The 25,045-nt window shown below is 48.7% G+C and overlaps 1 protein-coding gene across 1 annotated transcript in view; it reads left to right on the forward strand.

Annotated features, from left to right (window-relative positions):
• Positions 1–1,189: 1,189 nt before the first annotated feature.
• Positions 1,190–25,045, forward strand: part of LOC146197720 (carbonic anhydrase 1-like) — a 37,139-nt gene continuing 13,283 nt past the window's right edge. Inside the window, exons 1-4 of the mRNA XM_084596510.1 lie at positions 1,190–1,445; positions 19,149–19,292; positions 20,780–20,866; positions 22,865–23,026. Of these exons, the coding sequence (XP_084452636.1) occupies positions 1,433–1,445; positions 19,149–19,292; positions 20,780–20,866; positions 22,865–23,026 (406 nt within the window). The 5' untranslated portion in view covers positions 1,190–1,432. The remainder of the gene's footprint in view (positions 1,446–19,148; positions 19,293–20,779; positions 20,867–22,864; positions 23,027–25,045) is intronic.

A 25,045-nucleotide genomic window follows, 5' to 3' on the forward strand; every position in this document is an offset into this window, starting at 1 on the left:
GCATGCTGTGACCGAACGTTTCGCGTGTGCTATTCCGGACGATAAAGGCCGATCGCCCACGTCGGCCGTCAGTGGCTTGCACGTATACAGTATGCACGTGCGTGCGTCGTAAAAGTTTCATGGGCGCAGAGCTATTGCGAAGGCCCGCCCGATGTGCCGAGTACTCAGTGACATAAGACATTTGCGGGGGGGCCTCAAGCAAACTACTGTATATTGTGCCATCGTGTATATATTTCTTTTTATTTTTACCTGCCCTGTCCTTTCTCATTTCTTCCTCGCTATCCCTTTATTTCCACCTCCCCAGTTCAGGCGCTTCAGATAGCAGATACCGGGGCTGGCAAACACATTTTTTTCTTCCTTAAACTTGCGATCCAGGTTGTATACAACATGGATCGCAAGACCGCTTCCCTTTCTGCTCTGTTCAGGCGTCATTTATCATCGTTCGCCTTAAGCAATGGCGTCTTCGTGAAGAACTTCGCATCCTACACAACCGCGCAGATAGGCTAGGTCTCTCGCACTAAAAATCTCGCAGGAACACGACCATGAAGGCATTGTCAACTAATCCAATCCTGGCATCTGATTACGCAGGCAGCATCTCGACAGGATGCGTGCGCATGCTTGCTAAGCTGGGCAGTGACGCCTGGGCGTCACTAGCACGTTGTGCTACTCCGACATCCGAACCTGCCGTTTTCACCACATGCATGCAAATAGCACTCAAAGAGAGGGAATCGAAGCGCTTGTGACAATGCTGCAAGTTAAAATCGAGGTTGAGTTGATGTCGGGGTTAGCTGCACTAGGAGACGAAAATGAGTGCTAACATATACAGTGCGCTAATACCGTGCGCTCAGTTTACCGCTCAAGCCTCGGTTAATGTTCGAGCTTTTAGATGCATAAAGCCATCGAGGGAGTGCTGTGCGCTGAAGGAATGGTGGAAAGGCCGCTTTTCAATAAACTCGTGAAATGAAAGCCCATTGTACATGTCCTTATGACGTAACCGTAGACAGCAGACTAGCCGCTTCTTTTTCTTCTCTGCTCTTTATACACGCAGCACATACGTAGTGGGCACAAAAACAACAAAATAAGCAGCCGGGGATGCAAGCGCTGTCATGCTTTTACTTCGTTTTCGGCAAGGATTCTGCTAGTTAGGACATAACGCGAGCCCGTGTCTTGATGGCGAGGAAACGCAAAAGGCGTCCCTGATATGTACGAAGTCACTACACTTAAAAATACACGCGTCACCATCGGTATCATAGAGCACCCTGATTTCCATGGCTCAATTTTTTTTTTCACTTGACTTATTTCCAGTAGCACTATCACTGTGACCTGCTCACGTGCAAGGCAAGAACGAGAAGACGGTATGCTTCACGCCCCTCGTCCCCTTGGTTTCTAAGCTCAACCAGCGAAGATCAAGCCATCCCAAGGCTTTCGGGAGATGTTGTATCTGTGTAAGTGGCGCACTGTGCTCTTATCATTGCAACATTTGTACTAATTATTTTTAGAGCGCAGCTTTTTGCGCCCGTTCCTGTGTTTCGCGTCGTCGTCACTGTTCCCGTCACCGTCGGCCTCGTAACCAGCTCCGCCCCCCTCAGCCCCCTCTTCCTCCATGGCACTAACTAGTACGACTGGCTAACTAGTCACTAACCAGTACGAACTAATGATTAACTAGTCATTACCTACTTCTAATAAGTCATCAGTCATGCCTAATAGTCATGAGTAATGACACATGACTATGACGCCATCACATGGTGACGTCATCGGCATGTCACATCCGGCCATGTGTAATAACCTAAGTGATAATGACGTCACATCCGGTCTTCACGTCATGACTTGTAATGACGTCACCAAGAGATTCGCGCATATACGAAGCTAACCCCACCGGACGTTCGATCCAGGCGTCCGTGCGGCGCCTTTCATTTGGCGCTTCCTGGAACGCCGCACCACAGATCAATAGAAATAGACACAGTACAGCAGGCATCAGCGCCGTTTAAACTGGTTGACATCAAAGAAAAGGCGTAGTATCTGTCACAATTCTGCGTGGACACCTTAACCGAGCTGTAAAAGAAAAGGAGAAAGGTGGAAGTGAAAAAAGAGGTGGTGGTAACAACTTTTATTACCACAAAATGCAAGGAATTACTCGGAGTTGGGGCGAGTCCAGGGTGGGTTCCCGTCGGGGGCGACCTCTTGAGCTCGCGTGATTGGGCGTGGTTGGGTTGTTTTTCATGAACTGGCCAACAGCTTGTCTCATTCCTCCGCCGATGGAGCTGGGAAGAGTGTCGTTGGAAGGGGATTGCTGGCGCATTGCCATAGTATATATGGTCTTTGGGGAAGTTCGTTCCGCCACTACATGCTTGCAAGCAGGTTTGTAATCACCGTTTGTAATAAAATATAGTCGGTAGGGGCTAAGAATGGCCTTTTGTTTGAAGGCGTCTGAGAATCGTGGCTCACGCTCGGTCCAGGTCGAGGTGAGGGGCGGGGTACGTGCATCTTAGCTCGCGATAAAAGTTTGTCATCGCCGCGTATGCGAGCGCGGCGCCTCGGCGGGCGCGTCCGTTCCCGATAGGTCTTCCGTCCCCCGGTTGGTTAAGCCTGTGGTTAGAAGGTCGCCCCCTTCGTTTCCGTAATCACCCGCGTGAGCCGGAACCCATAAGAGATTGATGTTGTGATTGAGAGATTGGTTGCGCAGAATTCGCGTTGCGAGTGCGCTTACAGAATTTTTTGGCGAAATTTCGAACGGCGCTCTTTGAGTCGCTTAGAGTAGTTTTGGTGTATCTAAATAACAGCGCTGGGAACGAGACGAAACACAAACGAAAAATAAACACAGACACAGGTGCGGGGATCCGCGATATCCAGTGTGATAGCTACTTCCTCTGCTTCACGTATAGAGCTAGCATGAAAGGTTATTGCGGTAATGAAGGCTGACTTTGGAGGGGCCATGCATGTCACGTATGTTCCGTCTTTGATGTGCTGAGCTGCATCCACGTACACTGCTTGTGGTTCGTTATTGTACTGTTTTTCAAGGGTCAGCGCCCTTGACTTCGTTCAGGCGTCGTATCTGCCTGGTAGCATATTTTTGGCTGAACATGTCTACTAGTAATGTCAGCCGATAAATGTAGCTTCTCGAGGATTGCGCGCCCCGCAGCGCTGCGTGAGAAGCGGGTCACTTGGGCTTTCTTATGCGCTTCAATCATTTCAGGTAGCGTGTTAAAAATTCTCAACACAGCAGTCTATCTGACTTAGCGTATACCGAAAGGCCAAGGGCCGCTTTGTATGCGGTTCAAATTATGCTATTAAGAGCCTCTTCGTCTCTGCGACGCAGATAGTAATACAGGCAGGCGTACGTGATTTTACTTATCATGAAAGCATCCATGACCCTGCACAGGTCGCCTCTTTTATGCCCCTGCGGCGGGTGGCAATGCGTCTCACCATCCCACCTATCTGGTGCGCCGTGACACGTAGCCGGCGTATTGCTTCTGTGTTCTGTGTATTATTTCGAATCAACATGCCGAGGACCCTGATCGTGGCTACTGAGGGTATTGTGTGGCTGTCAATATATAACTGAACTGGTTCTCGAAAATCGGGTTCTGTCTTTGAGGCTTGTTTGTTCCTTATAGCTAACAGTTCCGATTTGACCAGTGAACACGTAAGGCCGTTCCGCTGCACGAAACACGGTACCGTGTCGATAGCTTGCTTTAATGACTCTAATTTCTCCATCAATCGTGACATCGTCGGCATATATAAAATTATGTATATGTTGGACAGCATCTAACAGGCGCGGGAGGCCGCTCTTAGTGCTGCTGAAAAGAAAAGGAGAAAGTACGGCGCCTTGTGGCAATAATTTTGTCGCTAGTTTTGTCCCCTAAATGGAGCGTAGCCGTACGCTTGTTCAGAAATGTAGCGATGTAGTCGTATACGTCCGTTTGCCTACGTTCATCACTGAGAGTTCAGTGAGGATGGAAACATATGATACATTGTCAGGGGCCTTACTCACATCAAGTCCCAGGATGGTTCGCGCGGCTCTTACGCGATTTGGATCTAGAATATGTTGGATTTGCCAGATATCCTGAGTCGAAAGACCTGCTCTAAACCCTATCATGAACAGGGAAATTTGTCTTCCGCGTCGGTGTGCAAGAGGACCCTGTTTAAGACAACGTGTTCCATTACCTTCCCGAGACATGAAGTTAGCGAGATTGGGTGGAGGTATCCCAACTCGAGTCTTTTGTCCGGTTTAAGTATGAAAATAATTTTAGCGTGCTTCCATTTGTCAGGGACGCAGCCTTCTGTCCAGTAACTATTGAAGAGATCCGTAAGGGTCTCTACTAACTTGTCCTCTAAGTTTCTCAAAATCTTGTTGGTGATGCGATCTTCCCCGAGTGCCGAGGTGATGTTAATTTGGTTAACAGCAGCTCTGACCTCTACTACGGTAAAAACGATATCCATTTGAGGATTATCCAATCCGGAGTACCCATTTGGCGTGGGTATAACCTGGGAGGTGTTAGCGTGCTGATCTTTTAATGTTTTCATGAGCACTTTGTCGGTGCACTTGAAAGCTTGCGCGATCCTATGTAGGTTCTTGTGCGATTCAGCCTTAGTTTCCGTAGGATCGAGTAAATGCCTAATTAGCAAAAACCGCGTGTTCTTGTTGCCCAGTTGCCCGTTAAAACCGGTCGCAAGTTTGGTGCCGCTATTCTCGGCTTAATTCCCAAGTGTAAGCTTCGATTTCCTGTTCAAGCCGGGTTATTCGAATTTTTGAGCCTCGGTTATGCTTATGTTTACGCCATCGAGCGTGTATACTCATTTGTGCTTTCATCATGTGTACTAGCTTAGCGTCTGGGCTGGGACCGCTTTTCTCCTGTGTCACAGGTTTCGAAGTGTTTGCGGCGTCTTGTAACAGAAGCGCCCATTGTCCTAAATCTACTATACTGCCGCGAAACCTTCAAAACTGTATTTGTTTTTTTTTTTTTTAACAGCCGCTGCCTTAAGGCATTATCACTCCGATTCTGGATCGCGTATCAGTTCTGTATTCTTTGTTTGTTAATGCTCGATGTCGCGAGTCACACCTTTATCAGTTTCGTTGTAGCGCAAGATGCACCGAGATCCGTCCCGAAGATTCCGGCCACTCGTGTGTCTTTCTACAATGTTCCAGCTTGTGCTGGTAGCTGTTTGCGACGTTATCTAGATTGTTCCGAGCAGCCTTTAAATTGAGCGTTGGCGAGTGTGACGGGCATTCTTTGTTCGACGATCGACGAGCACGTTTGTTGCTATCGCCGCCGCCGAGTTGCTTAGTTCTTCTGAAGGCGAAAGTCAGCCCAATATAAGTTAATTTCAGTACCATCAAGCTTGTGTCTCCTTTTGGTGTCTACGGCCTTGTCACCACTATGTGACAATACCATCCGCCGTTCTTTGCGAGCGGACATATCTGAAGGCGTCCCAGTTCATGTGCTTCACTTCCCGGCGTAGCATTTTGCAATGAGTGGATCGGAAAGTGGGACATAGACCATAGTGTTCCGTTCCTATGCTAGTGTTGAGATTTTTTTATCTCGCATCGGGAATATTTCTAGCAAAGGTGAGGTCAGGACACGTATCCCTGGTTACACTGTTACCAATGTGCGTGGGTTTATAAGGGTCGAAGAGTAAGGTATGCGCTAGCGCTTGAGCCATCTCCCATAATTTAGTTTCCTTTATACTATTAGTTGAGCAGCCCCATTCTGCATGCGGCGCATTAAAGTATCCGACAGTCAGCGACATTCCATTTTTTCGCGGCTACATGCGCCTTACGGAAGAGGGCTCCTATTTTCGTGCTGTTACCTTTAGGTGGATTGTATATGTTGAGAATGTATAGGGGGGATCGTGCGCGTTTGTTCGGTAAGATTTGCGTAAAGGTATGAGAAACCTCCGACGTTTCCAAATCTAGTTGGTTTGCAGTCAAATTGTGGTGTACTAATGTAGCTATGAGCGGCCGGCGCTCAGCCGACACTTTCTCATTGTATGTTGTATATCCTGCAGGCTTTACTACTGTATTCGTATCTTGAAGTACTATGACTACCGGTCTATTTGTTTGGGCCAAAACGGCATATTCCAGAGCCGGAGCTCGCACGGGTTGCAATATGCTGGGTTTGAGAATGCTGCTGATGGACGCATGCGCCGAAACGTCGTCGGGTGGGCGGGAGAATGCAGTGTGGGTGGGAGGCAAAAAGCCTACGTTTAGCTTTGCAGAGGTCAGGGGTTGATAGTGGACGCTAGTGCGTCAACCCTACCTGTCAGCTCGTCGAGTTTAGACAGGGAGGGTTTCAAATGTAGTTGGCAAATCTACCATCGCGTCGGTAACTTTGTTAAGTTGTGGTATTAATTTCTGGATAGTTTCCTCCACTTTGGCGAGTCGTTGGTTCGCAAACCTCTATTCGTAATTATTGCCTAAGTGGTACGAATTTGACCGAGGGGTAAGAAGTGCCTTTCGCTTGTTGCGATGGTTTTGGTCTACTTCAATGTCCTTATTTCGGGTGACCTCAACGCGAGAGCAAGCCACAGTCGACTGGTTATTTTTCGATTGGGTATTTGCAGTTTCTAATTCTTGGATTTCTGCGTTTGACTGAGGTAACTGCTGTTGCAGTTGTCGGACTAACTCTGCCAGCTCCCTTATCTGGGGGTTCGGTGCTCGGCGTTGCTTGTCTTCAGTTAGCGGCGTCTTCCATGCCAAATTCTTTGCAGGTCTTTTTTCTCCAGAATTAGACTTGGTCCGCCTCTCCGAGATGCCGATCTGCTTTCATCTCTGATGCCACTGCGTGCCCGTAGCGGAGGAAAAGAGTCCTCTATTGGTTCCTGAGTCTTGGGTGGTTGGCTTGTGACAGTTGGAGGACTGCTTTGCAGTGGCGGGAAGGAGTCATCCCTTGGGGGTAGTTGGTGGACGCGGTCTCGGGGACAATACTGGGGCCGCTTGGTAAAGTACCAGGGTCGGTGGCAGTGTCCGTAGGGGACTGCGACGATTTGGATCGGCGGACGGGCACTAAGCGGTATTTGCAGCTTCTGTTGTCGGTGGGATGTGAGCCTTTGCATACGATGCACATGGCTTGACGGGGACTCGTGGGCTACGCCGCAGCGGTGCGCAAGTAGGTATTCGTAGTTGAACGCACATGTCTGCTCTGCGACCCAATTTCGACAGTTGAAGCACGCCTCCGAGCGCGACTTCAAGTGAAGACCTCGAAGGTAAAGCCCAAGCACCGCATGTATCGGGGCAACTAGGTGTTGGCGAACGTGACAACGAAGTGCTGTGTCTTGCCCATACGGCGCGCAGCAACGATTGGGAGATCAGAGTTGCGAGCACGGAGCTCAGACAGGATCTCTGCGAAAGAGGTGCTGTAATGGAAGGCTTCGGACGACCACAAAGCTCAGTAAAGAACTGTTAGTGAAGTGTTTCTTGAAGGAATATGTGTGAAAAATTAAACATGTCTTAAATCGTTGCCTCAATCTATCGAGAAGGTGAAACAGCTGATGAGTTGCGCTCAAATTTCGCATTAGGAAGTAACGTAATCGCCGGCAAATTATTTTTCGTTGTGAATGGCAACAATGCCGGCACCGTAGAATCATCGGCGCCGGAGGTCTATCTTCATCATCTGTCCTAAAGACCTGTGCCATAAGGGACTGAGGGGAAGAAGAGGGAGCGGTCTATAACCTGACTTATACAGTTCCATGGTGCCAGTGGAACACCACATCATTAGGCACTGCTACTGCTCTTTATGACGTAGAATTATGATGTAAAAACTCTAAGCCAAGAACACTATGTGCCCTCTCTAAAGGGATATTGAAGTGGTTTTCAAATATGTCAATACTCTGTATTTTGAAGTATATATTTCTTGATCAAGCCTGTAAAGCTATTTGTTTAACGCATATAACGCTGGCGAAATCATAGACTGAAAACGCGTTATTCAAATCTGATTGATTGATTGATTTATAGGAAGGGAAAGGCGCGGTAACTGTTTCACTTGTTTTCTGTGGACACCTCAACCGCGCCGTAAGGGAATGGAGGAAAGTGGTAGTGAAGGTGGAAGGTGGAAGGTGGAAAGAGAAAGAGGGGCCGTAGTGAAGGGCTACGGAGTAATTTCGACCACCTGGGGTGGTCGAAATTACTGTGGCCGAAATTATTCAAATCTACTGCGCCCGTCGCGAGCGCTGCAGAGGAGGAGAGCGTAGGGAGAAACCTCGCTCATCCAATCATGCCATCCGAAGTGACGTCACTCGGAGGAGCCGAAGGCATTAAGAGCCACCCGAGAGAGAGAGAGAGCTTTTTTGTGCGCTGTTCTTCGTTTTGCGTGCGTTGTGGATATACAGAACTTGTCAACTTATTCTTACGTACCCGATTCAACTCTGCTCTGCATGCATTCGGATCCACGATCACCCGTGCTCGAAAGGTCGCAGCACAATGGAACGCTGCTAAGAAAAAAAGATAAATTCAAGTCGCCCAAAGGGAAATTAATTTGCTCGAAGCATTTTCCTTACTCTGACTGCGTGCAAAGCTTGTTCCTAATGTTATTTCTATGTAGGGTATTGTCAAAAAGGCATGGCTGAACCATGAAGCGGTTCCTTAGATTCTCTCGCTAAAAACGTCATGCCAGTCCCCATCGAAACCGCGTTTACTAAAAGGGGAAAATGGAGGTAAGGGCTTGCATTTCTTTCTGACAGAGTTCAAGTTTCATCTGTATGTGGGTCGTTGCGTTAAGCTTTGTTCGCGATCAGTTCACGACTTGCAGTCTTACGATAGGATGGGCAGACAGCATCGGCGCGTGGGTTTACTTGCGTGTCTCGCTTTAGTGCGCTAGGAGATACGCTATAGGGTGTCTGTGCTAAACAGCGCACAGCTCATCAGCCGCATGCGCTGATGATTTGCGTACGATGAGGTGATTAGGAAGAGTCCGCTGTTATGTTGCCAGTTGGTGCGGCTTTGCGAGATCCTCCCCAACACGGCGTGTGCCTGACATGTTCGTGGAACACCTGCGGGAGCTTTGTTAGATCAGACATGTACCGTTCAGCTGAGAATGGACGCATTCATGTTTGGAGCACGCTTAGCGAGGTTTGACTCGATGCGTCCGAGCAAGCAACCATCGAAGTTATGTGGACTTGGAATTCTGCAGTTGGTGCTGTCTCGTCAAGGAATTATAGTTACCTGATTCATACAAAATAATTTAACAGTTCTCTCTTGTTTTGGAATGAAAATTAAGTGAGAATCGAAGCCTACGAGGCTCTCGTATGCAAACACATTTCAAAATACGTGTTTATCATGAAGGTATAAGTGCAGCTGCAGCTTGGCTTTTAACGTGCGTCAGCCATCTATTCACTAAACTTATTCCGTAAGCCTACGAAGAGGAAAGGTTTCCCTACGTCTGCTGAGTGTCCCATGACTCAAGCAGCATTCTGCGGGGGTTTGACTTGGTTTCCAGCACAATATAGATCCGTCACTGTCTCACATACATTGCAGAACTCTGCAATCACGCTTCGCGAGCTGTTCATTTATCTGACAGCAGTTTTGTACACTTTCATCTTTTCCATAAAACTCTTAATCTGCCCAGCGTACGACGCTGGACACTCGCAGCATGCAATTGGGCGCAACACGCCTTGGGCCTTTTTGTTGCGAAAGCAGCACTACGCTAGGTCTGAGCTATTTCGCGGAGCCCCAGAGAATCTCAACTGCGCATGCGCGAGGAGCGAGTGACGTCACACGGAGCGCAGTTGGAGAGTCATCGCCGACTCCTCCACTGCGCGAGTGACTCAGAGGTGCGGCCGTTATGCCAGCTGCGCATGCGCCAGGAGGGAGTGACGTCACACGGTTCACAGCTGGAGTGCCAGGGCCACCGCCGACTCCTCCGCGGTGTCTCTTCAGAGGAGAATGGCGAAACCGTACCCTTCCTCTCCTATCATTTGCTTCTCAACGTTTGCGTCTTATCGGCGTTCGTTGCAGTGCTACGTATAATTATAATTGGTTTACAAGAAATGAAAGGCACAATATTTGTCACACTTTCTCCGGCAAGTGTGTTTGGACGGTACAATGCTGGCGGCGCCCCGGGCTGCAGCGCTTCGTTTGGCACCAGCGGCTGTCAAACTCGGGGGGCCACCCTTCTCTTGGGAAAGCGCGTAGCGTTCATCGCACCTCTCCTCTGGGAAGCCGAGGCACGCCCAAAGGCTAGAAGCTCTCTCCTTTCGTTTTTAATCTTGCACTCATTACACTTCCCCCCAAGCTCACTGCCTGCGGGGACTGCAGCACACTTACTTTTTACGCGGACATCACCCTATGGGTAACCACGGGGAATGACGGTCAAATTGAGGATACGCTGTAGCAGGTAGTCGACATAATCGAAACTTACGCGTCGTGTGTTGGTGGTAGAAACATTTATTGCCATTGGAACAAATAGTGGGCAAATCCCCCTGCGTAGCACTTGGGTGCTCCCTTACTACATGGGAGACACCTTTATAAGGCAAAAGAAAGTCCTTGGAGAGCATGGAAATGATCTTCTGTTGGTCTTGATTTGAAGTGCTCTTCATAAGAGATTCTCAGTAAGACTGCCACGTTCGATGATGAATGTAAGACCTCGGGCTAGGGAATTAACCTCCGCATTGGCAGGGAGGCCGGCATGTGCTGGCGTCCAGATGAGGCTTATGGGGCACCGGAGCTGCCAGAAGCGTAATAGGCGAGCAGCTGTGCTGGATATATAGCTGTTGGCATAATTTATAATCGCAGATTTGGAGTCAGATAATTGTGTGGCAGATGTAGAGATGAGAGCAAGCGCGATGACGGCCTCCTCTGCCTCTGAGGTAGAATTGGTGATAATAGGGCTGGAAGCAAGCAGCTTTGCTTGATTGTCGGCTACTGTCAGGACTATACGGGAGCCTGGCATATATTCCGCTGCGTCCACGTAGACTACCTCTTAGTCCTCGCTATATTGTCTGTGAAGGGCGTGGGGGTTATTCTGCGGCCCTGGTCTCACTCAGGATGCATGTTTTAGGGATGGGATGAAGGATGAGGTTAGAGCAGAGGTTAGGAGAAAGGGGGACACCATCAATGGAGTTTATAACTGGGCTTAGGTTTAATTGGGATAATAAAGTTCGGCCAGCCGCCGAGTTGGATTGGCGGGATATTTGTGCCGTTAATTTGTACCGAGTTTGAGGAGTCGGGCATTAGATGTGCTGGGGAAAGTCGTAGAGCCGTTTTCGTGCAACTGCGTAGGAGTGCGTTCACCCGGTCTCTCTCGTTTTGTTTGAGGGTGAAGTATGGGAGGGCATAAGTGGCACGGCTTATAACTTAATCCTGGGTGAGGCGAAGTGTATTTCGCTCGCGTAAGCCAATCCGGCGGTGTGCTGTGCGACGAATCAGTCGGGTGGTCTCTTGACTTTGTGTATGGAGGAGTTAGGGTGGCTAGTCACCCTAGAGGAGTCTTTATGACTTCTCCGTGAGCACCATGGGAATGAACTAGAACCAGCACATGGATTTCGGATATAGTAGTGGGATGGGATGGGTATCTAGATTGAGAGAAATAAGCGGACTGCCTGAATCGTATTGTTTGGGGCGGTAGAGAAAGAGTTCTGATTTTGAAGGGAAACAAGTTAGGCCACGTTCCCATACATATGTGTCGATGGTTGTTAGTGCCAATTGTAGGGGTCCCTCTATTTTGGCATCACTGCCGCGGTTAGCCTAGACAGGGATGTCGTCGGCGTAGAGGCTGAAATGGGGGTTTGAGCGAATTTTTGGGTAGGTGAGGAAGTGCTATGTTGATGAGTATAGGGGAGAGGATGGCGCCCTGGAGCGTACCTCGTGCCCCTAGCGTGAACTCTGTAAGGCAGTGGTCGCCAAAGGTAAGTGTGGTTGTGAGCTGGCTGAGGAAGTTTCGGATGTAATTATAAAAACTGGTAATGGTGACAAACATTTATTTACTATTTGCACAAGGATGTGTTTGGACTGAGGCCCTATTGGCCCAGGCCCTCACAAATCTAGGTGGAGCTCCTATTCCGGAGCCCCAATGGTGTCTAACGCCACTCGAGCCCTGGCCAGCAGGGTCCGCTGGGACTGTAGGTCATGGCAACTGAGCAGCGCCGCCTCCCAGGCCTCCCTAGAAGGGTGAGTAATGAAGAATTTGGAACGGTGGGGATTGCATGAACAGGACCAGACCTTGTGAAAAACGTCCGAGAAGGCCACTCCACACAGGCTGCAGCCTCCATCAAAGTCTGTATTGAAGTGCTTCAAGACTGCCGGGCACAGCATTGTGTTTGTAGACATTTTGAGAAGGAGCCTTTCGTCCGCTCTCCGGAGACCTTTACAAGGTTTTGGAAAGCGGCGGTGGCTGTCCTTACAATATGTAGTAATTTCTTTGAATGTAATAAGACATTGGGTGGGCTCGGAGTAGACTTCCCGAACAAGTTTGAGTGCTCGGGGAGAGAGAGCGCGTGCCGCCTGATTGGTTAACTCATGGCCCAGGGGTCCCTGATGGCCGCGAGCCCAGATGAGATTACAATTTTGAGGGACAGCAATTTTGTATGATGCGCTTGGCTAGAGGAGGTATCCAACCCAGCTCATAATTCCGACAGGCCCCTTTAGAGTCGGTAATGATGTGTTTTACTTGTGGGAGGGAGAGGGCGAGCGCAATCGCGATTTCCTCCGCGTATGTTGTGTTGTGGGCCTGGAACGTGAGTCTCGCCACTGTGTGGTGTTGTGCACCACTGCTGCGGTGAACCACCTCCCTCGGTAGGGACCGGAAATGTCCAAGTAGTATACAGGTTGTCTACGATAATGCCGCTCCAGTGCTTCCGCACGCGCCTGGCGACTGCCATTATGATGAGAGTGTGACATGTTGCAGGGAATGGGTCCGACCCTTAGTTTGCGTCTCCAGGGTTCTGGCGCTCGTACCGGTTCCTCAAAGATGGTGGTGCATTGGATGTGTAGTCGGTCAAGAATGCGGCGACCGGGTGGCATTTGTGATAGGCGCGTGTATTGGCTTAAAAGATGCGCCTCTCGGAGTTCCCGATAGGTGTTGACTATCCCAAGGTCCAACAAATGCTGGTTGGATGTGGCAGTGGGGAGGTCGAGAGCCCGTTTGATAACTTTGCGATGTATAACCTCGAGTTGGTTCTCGTTATGTTTGCGCATGTGAACGTAGGGGGTTGAGTAGAGAATTCTACTCGTAAGGCATGCATGTGCCAGCCACAAGGCATCTTTACTTCTTAACCCCCCACGCTTATTGGAGACCCGGCGAACCATACGGCCCACCTGGTCGCCATACAAGCGAAGTTTCGTTAGTTTTGTGTGCGGTCTGCATTGTTGGTGAATAAAGAAACCATGGATGCGGATCTCCTTGGCCTCTCTAATCGGACCCGAAGGGAGTGTAAGGTGAATTGATGTGTCTTCCCGAGGGGAGGGACAGATGTAGACAAATTCTGATTTGGGGGGGGGGGACATTGCAGACCACAGTATGCAGCGTAAGCGTCCACCACCTCCGCTGCCTGTTGTAGGCATGTTTTCATGTGTCCAAGATTACCTTCCGTTGCCCAGATAGAGATATCATCCGCATATATGGCATATCGGATGCCAGGCATAGAGCTTATAATTTGCGGAAGGGTCTTTCATTGCAAGTTTGAAGATGAGATGAGAGAACACTGCGCCATGTGGTGTACTCGGGAATTTGATGGTAGAGGGTCCATGTTCCGTGTCTTGAATTCGAATATAGGCCTGCCAACCCGTGAGAAGTTGTCATATGTATCGGTACGTATTTTGACCACAGTTGGTATCTTGGAGATGGTTTAGTATCACTACCTGACGCCGACTCCCAGGGTTTTAAGGTTATGAAGGATTGCTGAATATGTAACATAACCGATCAAATACTTTTGCAAGATCCACACATGGCTTTGGTGTAATAGGTTTGACAGTCGAAAATGTGATGTTTTAGCTGTAAGAAGACATCTTGTGTAGAAATGCCAGGACGAAATCCAAACATGGAGATGGGCATGAGATTTTCGCCTTCTAGGTGTTGAAAAATTCTGGTCTGGATTACATGCTCCTTTTTGCCGACCGAAGAGATGAAAGAGATGGGCCTAAGGTTTGAAATAAGCAGATGTTTCCCAGGTTTCGGTATGAAGACAACTTTGGCCTCTTCCCATTGCGGCGAGACGGATCCCCGTTGCCAGAACTCGTTAAAGTATTCGGTAAGGAGTGGTGGCTGTGGTGGAGTGGTGGCTGCTGTTTGCTGCGTTGCGCTTTGATACGGGCCTTCTTGGTCGCAGGCGGAAGGTGGGCCCGCGTCTTGCTGCTGCCAGTTGTGGTTGCATCACCATAGAACGCTTGCCAAGCGTTCAGGTTATGTGCCTCACTGGTAGCATCGTCGGAGTGGTGAGGTAGGGTCGTTGAGATGACTGGTTTTGAGGCGTAGGTTTTATATATAACTGGCGTCCAGTTGCCAGACCCGAGCTCTTCTGCGGGTATGGTGCGACCTTCAACCGTTATTCCCATGGTAACGGCCGGTGTCGCCGTCATTGTCGGCGAGAAATCGAAGTTGGGTTAGGCTTAGCTGGGCGGCTGAGCCTCTTAGTTCAATATAATCGCTTAGAGGGCCGCATGTCGTCCAGAATAAGCAGCTTCCTTGTCTTCCTTGGGCGGTTATGTCTCTTGCCGAGCAGATAAGTGGTCATAGAAGATAAAGGGTAGGAACAGAATGTACCGTTAGAAGGTGCTGTCGTTGCAGGAATCCGCTCACGATGGCCCCTTAGCGGAAAATCCTACGTGTCGGGAGCGGGACTTGAATGCTAGCACCCGAAACCAAAACAAGCTGCGCAGAAGAAATGCGAACCAGACCCCGCCGACCCCGCTGAATGTATGTGTGAAAGGAAATGGAGGCCCAAACCGTACGCATACTGGGCATGTACATACAAAGTAAACGTAAAAACACCAAAACAATCAACAGACTCATGGCCACCGTCAATCAGACTGTACGGCTCATCAGAAGGATCGCCCGCAAACGAAAAGGCATGAAAGGCAAAAAATCTCGGTCGATTAGTCCAGGCTTTTGTATTGAGCAGGATTGTGTATATCCTCTCGTACCTGCAACTGCAATTCGCTGAGAGAATGAAGGTCTAGGGCTTGATCCGGCAGGCCTACAAAGCTGCCCTTGGGCTCCCGCACAGCACGTCTACGGAAAGGTTGCTGGCCCTTGGGGTTCACAGCATGCTCCCGGAATTGCGCGAGGCGCACCTTGTCTTCTAGCTTGGTCGCTTCACTCGCACGAACGCGGAAAGGGTCATCCTATACAAACTACACATGTGCGAGCAACTTCCTGACATTGACGCGAAAACACAGTTACCTACACAGATTAGGACAGCTCTATTATTTAAATTCTCATCCAAGAATATGCATCCCACGCACCACGAAGGTCGACGTATGGAGAGGGCTCTCACCGCACATGCCAAGTACGGCCGAAACGCCAATGCAGCGTACGTGGACGTGGGGGATTATCGGCAAACCCCGAGACAAGCTTTCACGCTGGTCGCGATTAATGGGAACGGTTCTCCATGGCGGGAATGGTGGTGAAAAACGTTTAATGATTCAAAAGGGCTGGAGGTATGCATGAGCCGGATCTTTGAAGATCCGGTCCTTAAATACTAGGTGGGGTCCTTAGTACGGGCCCTAGTGGCGTCGGCAGCGGCCCGGGCGCACTCGACCAGGCCTTTTGGGCCTGCAGGTCATAGCAGCCGGACAGAGTCGCCTCCCAGTCCTCCCGGTGGGGTTGCGGTGAGGAGGAATAGATGATTTGGATGGGCAAGCCCACACCATGTGGTAGATGACCGAATACTTCTCCGCACAGTGCGGACATCTGCCCGTGAAGGAGGGATTAAAATATTTGAGTGCTGCCGGGCACAACAGAGCGTTGGTATAGAGACGGAGTAGAAGCCACTCCTGCGTCTTAGATAGACCTTTACTCGGGCGAGGGTAGAGGCTATGACAAAATTGATAATAAAAAACAATATCTTTAAAAGAATACGCGGGTTCGAAATCGAGATCCTGATGTAGGGGGCCGAGATGGGAAGCCTAGAAAGAGAGCGCGCGGGCGGCGGCGTCGGCTACCTGATTCCCATCGCGACCCATATGAGCAGGAGCCCATACTATGTTCCGGTGAGCGGGTTCCCCGGTATAGGTGCAGTTTTGAAGTAGTCGGTGAGCTAAGTATGGAGCCCAGCCTTGCGTGACGTTCCGACAAGCCACTCGCGAGTCGGAGATAATTATTTTGGAATCAGTGTGGGTAGCTGCTAGCGCAATGGCGACCTTCTCCGCGTGAGTTATGTCGCGGGTGCGAAATGTAAGGCCGTTAACAGTTTTGGACTGATGAACCACTGCGGCCATGTACCATACCTCATGGAGGAGGGGGCGGAAGCGCCCATGTAATAAATGCTGGGTGTCGACCCAATGGTGGCCCAGGGCTTCCGCCCGCGCAAGGCGCCGGCCATTGTGGTCTTCGCGTGTCATGTTAGGAAGAGAGCGTACGTGGAGGGCGCATCTCCACTCGCAAGGAAGACGTGTATGTACACGCTCTTCCATAAAGGTGGTATGTTAGATGTGTAGCCGGGCAAGGAGGCGGCGACCCGACAGTGTCTTAGAAAGACGTGTGTATTGTGTGGTTCAAAGAGCCTCTCGGATCTTCCAGAATGTATTCACCATGCCCATGGAGACGCTGGTGGAAGGTGTTCACGGAGAGATCGAGGGCTCTCTTAAAAATTTTGCGCAGGATGACTTCCAGCCGCGAACAGGGCCCACCATTGAACATTCTAAATGTCTTGCATATCCAAATTGCCGAATGTATCATTCTCGGACCTTTTTAGCCGTGCGCTAAAAGCTGCGGGCAGGGACCTCCTATTGATTGTGGGTGATTTAAACGCCCCCAGTCGGGTCTGGGGATCCCGCCGTGATGAAAAATGGGGACGCAAGTTGGTGGAGCTTGCGTCTACGTTGGGCCTCACTCTTAACACAGACCCCGTCCACCCAACACGTATAGGTAACTCCGTGACTCAGAGTAAGTGTTCAGATTTAACTTGTACCCGCAACCTTCAGTATGCTGACTGGGTCAGCACTGAGGAAACGCTCAATAGCGATCACTGCATGCTAAACGCTACAATTCGGACCAGACCCTTAGCAAAACCCACAACACAGGCTCGACTCACAGGCTGGTCCAAATTTAGGAACAATTACAACACAGCAACATCCATACTCGAGCAATGCTACCAGTCATGGTTCCAAGAATTGTTTTCTAGCCTTCGCTCCACCGAACCCAAAATTCAGCTTTCTAAGGCAGTATCAGATGTGGATAACCACCTCCTCCATCTCTGGGAAGCGTGGGATTGCCTTGTAGACCGGTGGCACCGACAAAATCGTAACCGTAAACTTAAGGCTCGAATTTTCCAGCTAACCCAACAAGAGGCCGAGTATGCGGCCCAGCTGTTAGATGCCAACTGGGTGGATCGTTGCAACACGGCGGGGCGGCAGATGTCCGGCAGGAACACCTAGCGGCTTTTTCGCGCTCTTATCGACCCAACGCAAACACACACAGAAACCCAGAAACATCTACAACGTGCCATACGCAGCTTTCAGGGCAACACAAGTCAGCTAGCGAACAAGTTGTGGGACCAATACTTGGGCACTACCCAGGACTCCAGCAGGCTGGCGCCCTCTTATGCAGGTTTAGAGAACGCTGAGCTGGATCAGCCGTTCCAGCTCTACGATCTGCGGGCGGCCCTGGCGAAAATGAAACAGGGCACAGCCCGAGTCGGGACAAAATTAGTCAAATTACTAGCTAACTTATCTGACCAGGCCTACCAGTCCTTGTTGGATTACATCAATTCAATTTGGCTCGGGGACGCGCCACTCCCCATCGGTTGGATGACTGCTCTCTCTCTCTCTCTACTTCCACTTGCGTGATGTCACGGCCTCTACGTCACATGAATTCACTTCTTATTTACTCATTTTATTTTTTTGTACTTACAAGTTGCGCGCCAATCCCTTCCTATGCCCTTTTTCGGCTCTACTTCCGGTTGCGTGATGCCACATCCTTGAGGTCACATTAATTCACTTCTTGTTTACCCATTTTAGTCTTCGGTACTTTCAAATTGCGCGCCAATCCCTTCCTATGCCCTTTTTGGCTCGACTTCAGGTTGTGATGTCACATTTTTGACATCACCTTGACTGATTTAATTAACTATTTTAGTATTTGATGCATTCAAATGTGGCGCCAAGCCACTGGCTAATGAGCCACTGGCCTTGACTTTTACATTTTTGCCTATAATTACCTAATTAACTTATTGGCCTAATTATTTTTCCGGACACAACATTACGTCACCCTCTATCGATTGACACCACTCATTAACCTCTACCACTTCTCAATTACTCACAACTGCTGCGGACACGATTTTGCTTGTTTTGCCTCTAAATAATTAGTTTATTAAGTTATTGGCATAATTATTGTTTGTATACAACATTACGTCACTTTCTATCGATTGACACTACTCATTAACCTCTACCAGTTCTCAATTACAACTGTTGCGGAAATCTTTTACATTTTTGCCTGTATTTAATTACCTAATTAACTTATTTGACTAATTATTTTTTCGGCAACAACATTACGTCACCCTCTCGATTGACACCACTCATTAACCTCTACCACTTCTCAATGACAACTGCTGCGGATACTATTTTGCTGACGCAGCCAGCGGACGCGGTCTGAGGACCGAAATCTGTCAACATAGCGAAGTAATGATTTCGCATTAATAGCGTGCCATGATGACTGTAACCAAGCCGCGTTTAGGCGCGATCAGCATTCAGCGAAACGCCGGAGCCACATCAGCAGTTTCCCCGGTCCTCAGATTGTCATCACACGACGTCTAGACCAATCATATAGGCGGCGGCGAGACCCGTGGTGAGCCCCGTGGCACCGGCTGTGTATTTATACTAAAAAAGGTTATTCATGCTTTTTTCTATCTAATATGAATCTGATATTCGAGTTCGCAGCATGAAAAACTAGATTGTTGCTTAAAGTCCGATTTTTGAAATAAGTATTTCCTTTAACGTTTTCAGATCACCTACGCGTCGTTATTCCTGAACGTCGTGGTTGTAGCAGAGTTCTGTTTTTCATTCATAGCCGACCTCCGAAGAGGAAAACGAGGCGCACCGGCTTCCACAGCGCTGATGGCTCCCTGGCTGCTCTTTGCATTTATCTTCGGGACTGCCCAGGGCGCGTTACCTTTGCGCCGCTACGCTGGTCGCGCCCAGTCGCCGTTGGGATGTGAGTGGCCGGGCGCCCAAAGGGGAGGGGGTGGGGGATATTTAAGTGGCTTAACAGATCGTAAAACGAAGTGAAAATTGTATATGCGGTTGCAGAGCGAACAAATCGAAAGACAGCTGATGACTGCACACATACCGTAGATATAATAGGATCTGGTGAATAAAATGTCTAGTCTAGTGTCTGTTTATAAATCGGAGTTCTTGGTTAATTGGCCTGTAATGTCACGCTTCCATATACCGTGTTCTGCCACTGATATGCCTATATGTACGATAATTATGACCAAGAGCTTAACGTTAAGGAGCGCCTTAAGATCCAGGAAACGCAAAGCACAGGTGCTTGCTAAAAAACAACAACAAAAAAAGTTTTGCTGTACATTTTTTATCATTCTTTCATCTGTAATGAGAAGCTTTGAAGCTTTTGCAAATTCCAAGAAATTCGCGGGTCAAATTTACGAAGCTAGTAGAAAGCTGCGATGACCTTTGGTCTTCCCTTCGCCGGATCTGAGAAGTAAAAAGAAACTCTGCGGGGAAGTCATTCTTGCCGAGATTTCAAATTTCCACTGTCGACTTCGTAACCTGCCGTCCGTCGTCCGATGTCGGCAAACAATGCTTAGCGTGCTTTATTTTCCGAGGCCTTTGCTTTATTTTTATATGCAAACGAGTAGGACACAGAGAAAACACCATCACAGAACGCAGGTTCCGTGGCCTACAGAGACGCCTGGCAGCCGTCGCGACTATATTCGCCTCCACTATGGTGTAAGAAGTACGAAATATTCTTACATTATGGCCTCCACCATTTGAAATGCTCGCACACTAAAAAATATGATCCGTTTCAGCTCGTTCAAAAAATTACGAAGGACTTTAGCGACTAAAGTAGTGAAAGGCGAAAGCCTGAGTGCAGCATTCTGCTGCGCAACTGGCCCTAATTAGGAATTATTTATTATTAGTAATTAGTTAGTTACTTAATAAGTCATTAATCAATGAACTACTCAATTACTTAATTAGTCAGAAATTAGTAATTAAACAATTAGTCATTGATTGCTAATTGTTCATTGATTGACATTGGTCATATAAGGCATGCATTCGCGCATACTGTGGTGGTGCTCTGTGATTGGTCGAGACCTCTATGACGCCATCCCGCCTCGACCAATCAGAGCCGCCGCAAAAGCGGGATACATTTTGTCCACGACAGCATGAGCCATTGAAGGCTTTCGCCTTAAAACTATTCACTCGTCTGTCAACGCATAAAAATCGATGGTCTTGGAGTTCAGGACTTGCAAGGAATTAGCGGAAACATACCGACATAGGATGACCACAGTTCGAAGGTGAGCTGACTGAGTGCTCCTCTAATGCTTTAACCGAACTTTACTGCCCCCAGTTCTTGAGCGTAATTTTCGCCTTCTGCGAATTTTCAATGCTCCGCGTTCAGCAAACCGGACATGACGTTTTCGTTCAGAAGTGATGTCCATGCCTCCGGGCTGCTCGCAGGGGGCGAGTACTGCGACGGCACCAGGTGGGCCTACAAGACACCGCAGTGCGGAAACGCCACGGCGGCGGACTCCGGCAACACGAAGAGTGAGCGAGCCAAGCTGCGATAGTTGCTTTTTTTTTTTTTTTTTTTGCGAAAGCGCTGTACTCAATTCAGAAGTCGAGCCATCACGGACTGCGTCCGTTCGACCTCCAGCTGAGTCTAAATGTCAACCCGAGTCGAGCCATAGAAACACAAGTGTAAAGTATAGAAACGAATATCGTTGGATAGCTTATGTCGGCAATAAAAAGCCAGAAGTGTTATATCGTTAGATAGCATAAGCTATCGTGTAGTGTAAATGCACCGAAATAATTATAGGTCTTAACTATATTTCATTACCTAATCGTGATGGAAATTGAACTTTACGCTACAGCGTCAAATCGTATGTCATTGAATTATATGGTCGAGTATAACTGCACTAAGCTAATCGTAAGTTGTGACTTATTCTAGCTAATTATTATTATCTGTGATTAAAACTTAAACTTTTTGCTGCAACGTCACAGAATGTATTGTTGAAAAGGTCTAGGCCAGTAGAATAAAAAAAAATAGGCAATGGTATAACCTGCTAACCCTAAGTAAGCAAAGCGAAAGCGGCGGCACGTTTCGCCCGACACACCTTTCGGTCTGTGTGCGGCAGCCTCTCGGCGAGCGACGTCGACTGGATGATCGGATTGGGGCTGTTGTTTTCGCAACCTCAGCTGTCGAGAGCTGTTGCGGTCCGTTGGCGCCAGCTAAGAGGCAGCAGAGGCTATCAGACAGAGCGAGCGCCACGGCTCCAGCGTAGCTACAGCTGAGTGACGTCATGGCTGTCACGTGACTAGGCAGAGGCGAGCTCACTGTTATATCGCTTTCGGCGCCTGAGTGGCGTCATAGCTGCCACTTGGTTTCACCTCGGTTCAAGGTCAAACACGCACAAGGCGAAGCTACTGAGGGGTGTAGTAAAAACTTTCGCTTTTAAAAAGTTGAACCTTGCGAAACCGAGCTCTTGCTCCTTTAACTTGGTTGATCCATGGAAAACCCTGCAATTTTTGTAGCGAAAGCTACACTACAGTAGGCTTCCAAGCCGTCGGCGTGGCACAGTGGCACCGTGGCAGGAGCTGCCAACTTGGGTCTCTCGTTTCACATGGGACGGTTATGTCAGAATCAGCCTGCCAGGACCCTGACATTCCCGTTACCCCTATAAGCCACTAAGGCACGTTCATACAGCTTGGTTAAAGCGGGGCTTTATGTGTGAGCTAAAAGCCTACGCTATCGCGTCATAACCTTAAAGGCTGATTTTAAGTGTCCCCTATATTTAGATGCAATAACAGCCTTTACCACCACCACCACCACCACCATTACCTAAAACGTCGGTGAACTTAGGTGCGTTCAACGGAACGCTGGTTGTGTTCGATCCAACGCTAGGTCGCCCGCAGACAATATTTTCGCTCCACACTCGGTTCAGCAGCTTTGAACCCGTGTACTTTTTTTTTTCCTTGCGTAACCTAGGAGTTATTTACCTCATTTTGAAGCACTTGCGGAAGCAAGCATAAACCTGTGCGAGCAAGTTTCGAGATCACCGGAAACAGAAACAGGTCTATTCTTTTATATTTCTATGAATGACTCAGCTGTTCGATATACCAACTTGGTAAGAGGTGGTTATCATTTCTTATTTATTTATTCTGAAAATGCGAGAAAATACTTAGAGTAAGCAGCGCGCTAAATTATAAAGGCACCCGAGCCACTAGCATTAATAATTGTTTGTTATGTCGCTTTGATCTGCGCCATCAGGATGTCGCTGGTGAAATGTGTCGATGGAAACATTAGAGCATAAGGAGAGACGCAGTTTAAAATTTCCGGTAAAATAGGGTGACAAGAAAGAAAAACATTTGCTTGGGTTATGACACTATTTGGACAGCACTCTCTTAACGTTGCTTCTTGGGTCTTGTAGGTCAGCTACGTCGATGGCGCTTTCCAACCATGCTTTAAATGAGTCGCAAGAAATAGCTCTCAGTGCGGAAACGAGCTGCTGTGTGCACCGGAGAACAGGGAGAGGTGTCGCGCAGGCGAGGCGGGTTGGCCGGCCTTCGAGAGCGCGTGCGGAGGCCCCGGCCAGTCCCCGGTCAACATCAACTTCCTGCAGACCAGCTTCAAGAGCTTCGAGCCTATAAATTTTCTCGGGTATAATGTGCCCTTCCGCTTCAACATCGAGAACGGGGGACACGCACGTGAGTGAACACATATATATTCTGGTCGGACGCACGCACATTTACAGTCATCCGCAACTTGTCAAAGAAGCAGTCAAGCGTCGTGCTCCCCACTGCGTCAGCGACACTTTCCGTCGCCCTTTGGATCGGACAGGAGACGCAGCGAGTGCTAAACGTTCAAACGGACCTTGCGTCGTTGCGGGAATTAGTTTAAGAGAATATTCACATTCTTCTATCCTCCTTGCAGGAAAGCTGTAGGCAAATTAAAAATTTAATTCTTTATTTTCACAGCAGCATATACTCTTCGCATGAGGGCCTCTTGTCCTCCCTTGCTCTCTGCCAAGCGAAAGCCTAACTGGGTTGGTTGAAACACGGCCGGTCTCTAAGGAAGTAACTGCACAGCTTCCCCTCAAGACCGGCCGTGGTTGAAAGAACGGGTTTGTGCTGTGCACGGGGCAGGTAACCATCAGTGAAAAATATAAAAGCAGCATGCACACGGCTGTCATATCGCACGCCAAGTTGACACCTTGAGAAAGCGGTGGATTGCGCCCTGTGTATGTGTTTTCAGCTAGTTTTCTGTGTAGCAAACCGGTTTACGCACGCTGCTCTTGGAAAAAAAAAAGAACGGTACATGTTAGGACCGCGTGATCTGAAAATATCGGTGTTGTCCGTTTAGTACGCCGTATACTTGGGTTGTATCAGATCAGTTCTGTCGTTCAGTCGTATCCGACTCTTCGTGACCCTATGGACCATGTCACGCCACGCTTTCCGGTTTCTCACTATCCTCCTAACATCACATAACTTCACCTTCAGTGCCTCGAGGATGCCATCTAACCATCGCGTTCGCTGCCTACCCCTTTTGTTCCTTGATGCTCCAGGACTTGATAGGGCAAGACGCCATGATCTTCGTCTTTTTAATGTTCAGTTTAAGCCCAAACTTCTCACTCTCTTCTTGTACGCGCATCAGAAGTCTCTTGAGTTCCACTTCACTTTCTGCCATTAAAGAGGTATCATCCGCATATCTAAGGTTGTTGATACGTTTTCCAGCAATCTTCACTCCAGCTGAAGACTCGTCCAGACCGGCCTTCCTCATGATGCACTCTGCATATAGGTTAAATAGGCAGGGCGACAGTAGGCAGCCTTGCCTCACTCCTTTCTCAATCGGAAACCAATCAGTAAGACCATGCCCAGTTCTGACTGTGGCCTCTTGCCCTTCATACAGGTTCCTAAGGAGACAAATGAGGTGAATTGGAACTCCCATCTCTTCGAGAGCTTGCCACAATCTGCTGTGATCTACGCAGTCAAACGCTTTCGCATAATCAATAAAGCAGAAGTAGATGGGTTTCTGGAACTCTCTTGCTTTTTCCATGATCCAGCGAAGGTTGGCAATTTGGTCTCTAGTTCCTCTGCCCTTGCGAAACCCAGCTTGCACGTCCGGAAGCTCCCGATCCACATACTGCTGCAGCCTACCTTGGAGGATTTTCAATATCACCTTGCTAGCATGTGAAATAAGCGCGATCGTGCGGTAGTGGGAACAATCTTTGGCACTGCCTTTCTTTGGAATGGGGATGTAAACTGACCTCCTCCAATCCTGTGGCCACTGCAGGGTTGTCCAAATCTTCTGACATAATGTAAGCAGAATGTTAACAGCGTCATGGTTGAGGTTTTGAAGCAACTCAGCTCGAATGCCATCAATTCCGCTAGCTTTGTTCTTAGCAAGGCTGGCTAAGGCCCATTCAACTTCACTCTTCAGGATGCCCGGCTAGAGATCAGTAATCACAACCGTCTTATATTGGGTTTGCACATTAGGGTCCTTCTTGTACAGTTCTTCTGTGTATTCCTGCCACCTCTTCTTTATCTCTGAGGCTTCAGTGAGGTTCTTGCCTCGCTTGTTCTTTATCACGCCCAGCTTAGCACAGAAGCTTCCTTTGATGTCTTTGATTGTCTTATACAGAGCTCTTGTGTTCCTTAATTGGCTGTTGTCCTGAACTGCTTGGCACTGTATGTTCAGGAAGGCATTCTTATCTCTCCTTGCTATTT

The sequence above is a fragment of the Amblyomma maculatum genome, chromosome 3 (assembly GCF_055883805.1).
Source record: "Amblyomma maculatum isolate TAMU_Amacu chromosome 3, ASM5588380v1, whole genome shotgun sequence".
In the NCBI taxonomy this organism is placed as follows: Eukaryota; Metazoa; Arthropoda; class Arachnida; order Ixodida; family Ixodidae; genus Amblyomma; species Amblyomma maculatum.